This window comes from Sinocyclocheilus anshuiensis, unplaced genomic scaffold (assembly GCF_001515605.1).
Source record: "Sinocyclocheilus anshuiensis isolate Anshui unplaced genomic scaffold, SAMN03320099.WGS_v1.1 scaffold1514, whole genome shotgun sequence".
Taxonomy (NCBI): Eukaryota; Metazoa; Chordata; class Actinopteri; order Cypriniformes; family Cyprinidae; genus Sinocyclocheilus; species Sinocyclocheilus anshuiensis.
The window spans coordinates 207607-214308 of record NW_015546148.1 but is presented as its reverse complement, the minus strand read 5'-3'; the positions used below and the strand labels follow the sequence as shown (position 1 = coordinate 214308).

Here is a 6702-nt window from a genome sequence, read left to right as displayed (position 1 = left end):
ATATATATATATATATATATACTGATTCTGTCAAGAGACAAAAACAAAATATATATTTCTTTAAATTATTTATTTATTTGAAAGAAATCAAATAACTGTCCTCAAAAAAAGACACATGTTTTTAAAGTTTCTTACACTCTTTAAAGCAGAGCTCACGTTTGACAGCAGAAACACTAACTGTAATAAATATGGTATTTTGGAGGCTCACCACGATTGCGGTAATCCGCAAACTATCATTACCATGCTCATTTTTTTTTTTTTAAAGAAGCCCAAACCGTGTCTCTAAGGGAAACAAAATATGAAAGCTGAAAAACAGACGGAAAGAAAGAGGAAAAGCAGTGAGAGGAATTTGTGAATGGGGTCAGACATGCTGTATCCCGTCACCCTCATGTTCCCTTTGAAGCATCCTGTAGATTCCATCACATCAGCAGCTTTCTGTCGGGGGGGAACGCCCGCAACACTAACACAGGGGCTTGTTACCCGGCAACCAATCAGAAGCTTAGGGCTTGGGTTACACAGCCAATCAGAGCGCGGCAGCCCCACCCTCAACCCCGACAACCACAGCGTGAACGAACGAGAGAGAGAGAGAGAGAGAGAGAGAGAGAGAGAGAGAGAGAGAGAGAGAGAGAGAGAGAGAGAGAGAGAGAGAGAGAGAGAGAGAGAGAGAGAGAGAGAGAGAGAGAGAGAGAGAGAGAGAGAGAGAGAGAGAGAGAGAGGGGAGCAGCCTTCCTCTGGAAGCACAAAATTCCTCTTCAGCTCTGATCCAAGTTCACTTACACGAGAAAAACAACGAATAGCCTAATCTTCGCATTTACGATTCCCGTGCACTTGAAACACATGCGATCTGGTATTTAAACTCTTGGGCTGTAAAACGGTCTCATTAATTATTTCTGTGGCCTTATTTTCAGTCCCTGCTGAGGAGGGGGCGTGTCTTCGGCTGATTGACAGCTCGAGGAGCCCCGCCTCTTTGGGAGTTTCCCATCATCCTAACTCACGTAATCACTTTCACATTGAACATTCCTGCGCGGTGGCGAAACGCATTCGTCTAGACACAAGCTAGCGTCCGATTAAATGAAGCGTGAAAAGCAAATTATAACTCAAAAATAATGACGTCGACGGCAGTAGATGGGCATGATCTCACTTGACTTCGAATATCCATATACCTTCTGTAAAGAAAGTGCGTGACTAATATTGATTAATTGATCTTCATTTCAACAAACCACTATCGCTTCTTCAATAGCAAGATCGATTGTGTATTAAGTCTATTTAGTGTTAGAACAAATGTCTTTTAAGAATATTTGTAGCGTGCTTTCATGCAATGAAAAATTTTAATATGCATTTAATATGAATCAACAAATGGTTTTGATGCTAGGAAAAAAAATAACTCTAAAGTCAATTTTGGTAAATACGTGCACTAAATATTCATATATTTATAACATAATCATTATGTTTTGTTTGTTAGTGATTGAGTCTTATTTAAAGTATTTTTAATGACAGCCAACATTTAAATGTTTATATTTCAACAACAAACTGGCGGAAAAAATATATTAAAAAGTTATGTAAAAGCTGCCTTATGTGTAATTTTAATGTTTATATACACAACTCAGCTTTTTTGAACATAGATTATTATATCTAAACATAAACAGCAATTGAACAGTTTGGACTTTTTTGCAAAAATAAATAAATAAATATCTTACAGAAATATGGAATATTTTAATATTTAAAGTATATATATATAAATATATTTTTACATAGATTTTTATAGAATTTTATATTTTATATAATAAAATTAAATATATTTTGAAAATTAAAAAATACACACACATATACACAGATATATATATATATATATATACATATATATATAGAATTGAATCAATTTGTGAAATGTGTCAATACCCAGCTTTATTGCCTCATATAAATTCACAAACATGTTAATGTACGATTTTCTGGCTATTTATGGTGGAAATTGTGCATCTGATCTCTTTTTTGAGGAATCAAACGCTGTAGCTTGTTACACACACTCGACTTTAATACATGGAGGTTGGATCACAGCACTAACACTAACGATGAGCAATTAACAAAATAAAATCTCACTACAACAACCACCATTGCATTAATCAAGCAAATGTGCAACTAATGACACTTATAAACCTTAGAATGCATTAATAGCCAGTCTAATGACGCTCATCGCCCCTGGAAACGACTAATCAGCCGAACTATTAAAGCAGGTCTTCCTGTAAGTCCGCGGTAACAAGAGCAGCGTCCCGCACGGAGCGGCCCATGAGGGAACCATTACGCTCCTCCAGGAACGCACCTACTCCAGGACCCTCGCTGCTAAAACTCAGCACTCCGCGCAATCACGGGGTAATTAGTGTGGGAATGCTAAACTCGTCGCTAAATGGTTTTATCTCGCTGAGCAGCATCACGTGGAGGCCTCATGGTGTCTGGGTGGTCCGTTTAGAGCCGGAGCGCATGCACGCCAAAAACATGCTTCAGACGTCATTTAGCATGTCATGAAGACAACTTACTCGTTCTGCATTTAACGACTGCAGTCTAATGTGGTTTAGACGTTTGTTGCTAATGGTGTTTTCTTGTTAAACAAACAACCAACTAAAAAAGGAGCTAACCACTACATGAACCTACCATAACAACAATAAATAACAACAAAAAACTGTTTTGTAGTTTTTCAGTAGCCGTGTACTTAATTACTAACAAAAAACTACAACAAACAAAACCGTTTTTGTAGTTTTTCAGTAGTTTAGCCTCTCTTGAACATGCTTTACACTTGTTCAGGGTTTAGAAACGGCAGTTTAGATTTTCAATGCTAAAATAGATCAAACTAAAAACAACGTTCATGTAGATGTTTGCTTAGCATAAAACTACAACAAAAGAGCTTGTTTTGTAGTTTTTCAGTAGTTTAGTCTCTCTTCAACATATTTTAGTCTTGTTCAGTGTTTAGAAACTGCAGTTACGTTATTTATTGCTAAATTACAATAGACTAAAATGGAAGTTTATGTAGCCGTGTACTTAACTATTACTAACAAAAAACTACAACAAAAAAACTGTTTTTGTAGTTTTTCAGTAGTTTAGCCTCTCTTGAACATGTTTTACACTTGTTCAGGGTTTAGAAACGGCAGTTTAGATTTTCAATGCTAAAATAGATCAGACTAAAAACAACGTTCATGTAGATGTTTGCTTAACATAAAACTACAACAAAAGAGCTTTTGTAGTTTTTCAGTAGTTTAGAAACTCTTGAACACAATTCACACTTGTTCAGTGTTGATCAACTACAATTTAGCTGTTTGTTAGTAAAATACAACAGACTAAAAAGTCCATGAAACTGTTTGCTTAAAAACAATGAAATAAGAAGTCTGAATTTGTAGTTTTTCAGTAGTTTAGTCTCTCTTGAACAAAATTTCCTTGTTCAGTGTTTATCAACTGCAGGTTTAGACTTCCGTTGCTAAAATACATTCGACTAAAAACAAAGTTCATGTAGCAGTTTGCATAGTTATAATAAATAACAATAAACTACAAAAAAATTTGTTTTTTGTAGTTTTTCAGTTGTTTAGCCTCTCTTGAACATTTTACTCTTGTTCAGTTTAATTAAAAAACATTTTTTGCAGAAACACAACAGATTAAATGTTAATATAGTTAATGTAAGTTAATGCAGTCAATGTAGTGGTTTGCTTAATAATATTACAATAAAAAAACTAAGAAGTTTGTTTTGTAGTTTTTCAGTAGTTTAGCTTCTCTTGAACAACTTATATTTGTTCAGTGTTTATCAACTGAGGTTTAGTCAGAAGTCAGAAAGAGCTTTATTGCCAAGTATGTTTGCACATACAAGGAATTTGTTTTAATATCACAAGCTTTCAGTACACAGAGAAAACAACACACAGATAATAAAAATAAGAAGTGAATAAAGTACATATGTATAAATATGAATAAACCACAATAAAAACACTTAAAGATTGCTAAAATATAAATATTTTAGATTTTCACTGCTAAAATACAACCGACTAAAATGGAAGTTAATGTAGTGGTTTGTTTAATATTACAATAAAAAAAAACAAATAAGCACGTTTTGTAGTTTTTTTTGTTTTTTCAGTAGTTTAGTCTCTCTTGAACACAGTGTTTAGAAACTGCCTTTTGGACTTTCATTGCTAAAATGCAACAGACTAAAAAAAGTAGTTTGCTTTACAACAAACAAACAACAGAGCTGTTTTTGTACTTTTTCAGGAGTCTAACCTCTCTAATGCAATTTCTCTTGTTTAGTGTTTTGTAACTGTAACACCGGCTAGTATTCATTTGCAGTTTTAATGTAACAACTTGGTTACACCAGACTATATCCACTACATGACCTTGACAACTTTTGTTTGTTTCACAAGAACAAAACTAACTAACATCAGATCCCACAGCTCACCTAACAGAGTAATCTTCCCTTTCAATAAGTGTCTGATTATGGATGTAATACTGCGTGTCTGTTGGATGGTGATTCTCATGTTCACAGCAGGACGTTGCTGCACATGATGATTTATCACAGCTTTAGCCAATGCTTTATCAACACTCGCCCTAATGCTGTATCTAATGAATTACAAATCAAAGCAATCCTATTTATCAACTCCTACATTATAGTTATGGCCCTTGTATTATCAGGATAGGCTTGTAAAACAACTACTATAATTTAATAAATGCAATAAAAATTTAAATTAGACTAAGCTTTTTATAAGAGCTTTTTCAATGCTCAATTTATTAAACATTTGTATTTGTACTTTATCAAAAAAAAAATTGTCTTGTTAAATAAACATACAACAGACAAAAAAAAAAAAAAAGCAAGCCACTACATGAACTTAACAACAATAAATAACAATAAAATATCATCAAATAGTTTTTCAGTAGTTTATCCTCTCTTGAAGACGATGTACTCTTGGTTAGTGATTAGAATCTGCAATTTAGACTTTTGTTGCTAAAATGTAACCGGCTTAAATTATGTTAATGTAGCGGATTTTAATTTAATAAATTAAATCAATTTAACTAAGACTATACTCTTTCATAAGAGCATTTTCAGTTGCCAATTTATTTTTTATCTATCAAACATTTTTGAGTGGTATAAGAACTTGTAGCTACCATTGTTTCTTGTTAAGCAAACATACAACCCACTACATAAACTTATAATGAACAATAAATAGCAATAGCAAATGCGCTGGGTTTTGTTGTTTTTCAGGAGTTTAGACTCTCTTGAACACCATTTACGCTTGTTTACTGTTAATTACTTGTATTTCAGACTTCTGTTGCCAAAATACAACAGACTAAAAAGTCTGTTGACTGACAGTCACCACTGATAAACTACCACTAAATATTGTAGAAACTTAATTGGCTGTAAAGTTGCTTTGCAATGATTTGTATGGTGAAAAGCGCTGTACAAATAAACTTGACTTGACCATTTAGCGCCCAAACTCTTGCTGTTCAGTTGCTTTGACACAATCTGTATTGTTAAAAGCGCTATATAAATAAAGGTGACTTGACTTGACTTAAAAAGAGGTTCATGTAGTGTTTGCTTAATAAAAATAAATAATAAAATAACAACAAAAAAAATGGTTTTGTAGTTTTTCAATAGTTTACACTCTGCTGAACACAATTGCACAATGACCAGCACCTGTACACTCACACACACACACACACACACACACACACACACTACGAGTTTGACAGCGACACTCACAATATTACACATTCACACCACATATTAACAGCACTTCAAAACACCGCTAGAAATCACTGAGAGCCTAGAATCAATCCGCACAATCATTTACACACCATATTGCCAAACACATACAGAAATAACATGTTCATAACGTGTTGTTTTCCAGAAGCTAATATGTTTGTGTGATCGTGTTGTTTAGTGTGTTAGCATGTCAATCTGCCACACACACACACAAACACTCGCATACACACTCTCCACAGCCACATATTCGCAAAAAACTGACAACTACAGCGATCTTTTCCCACACTACGAACACTAGAATATCATGTAAGCGCATTTTACCCGAGTTTATCGGACTTGTTTCCGTAACCATCCACTGAATCCGTTCTCAGGCCGCAGTTCAAACTCGCGTCTAGTCCAACGGAACGTTTCTTCTTCTTCTTCTTCGTCTTCGTTCTCCAGATAAACCAAGCCAGCGAAACGGACAGCAGTTTTGCTTCACCCCGCCCTCCCCCGCTGACGGCCAATCACGAGCGGCCTTCACGACCCCCTCTCCGCCGATTGGCTGAGCCGCCTAACAGCTCGATCGCGATTGGCCGAATGTCGCGCCACTGACTGCGAAAGCGGGCGACGCCCCCTGCCCTATAGGGGTGTGTCCAAAGAGGTAAACAATCTGTCCCCTCACAGTGTTTCTGTGTTTAAAAAGTTAAAAATATCAAAAATAGGTCATTCACGTTCAGAAGCAGACCTGTGCAGGACACAAAGAATGTGAGGGCAGATCTGGGTAAGAGTGAGTTTCGAAAATGAGAGGATGGTTTCAAAAATATGCAGGATTTTATTGCAATTTATGACATTATTTGTAGGGATTTCCTTCTACAATTACTATGACTAATATTTAACATTATTATTTCGTTATTGCCAATAATATAAACTGATATTGTTGGACATCCAGGGTGAATAACAGGGTAAATTTGTTTGTAAATCATTTGGTGCATGAA

The 6702-nt window shown here is 35.1% G+C and overlaps 1 protein-coding gene across 4 annotated transcripts in view; it reads right to left on the bottom strand.

The window, feature by feature from the left end:
• LOC107701250 (vitamin D3 receptor A-like) overlaps positions 1-6159 on the bottom strand; it is a 64686-nt gene extending 58527 nt beyond the window's left edge. For 2 of the 4 annotated variants that reach the window (XM_016503213.1, XM_016503215.1), the window contains exon 1: positions 6047-6098. Coding sequence is in view for 1 of the 4 variants with exons in the window: in XM_016503212.1 (XP_016358698.1) it covers positions 6047-6077 (31 nt within the window). In the remaining 3 variants the exon portion in view is untranslated. Of the gene's footprint in view, positions 1-6046 lie in introns of all 4 variants that reach the window. The other 2 variants (XM_016503212.1, XM_016503214.1) reach the window with 2 other exon arrangements.
• Between the last annotated feature and the right edge of the window lie 543 nt (positions 6160-6702).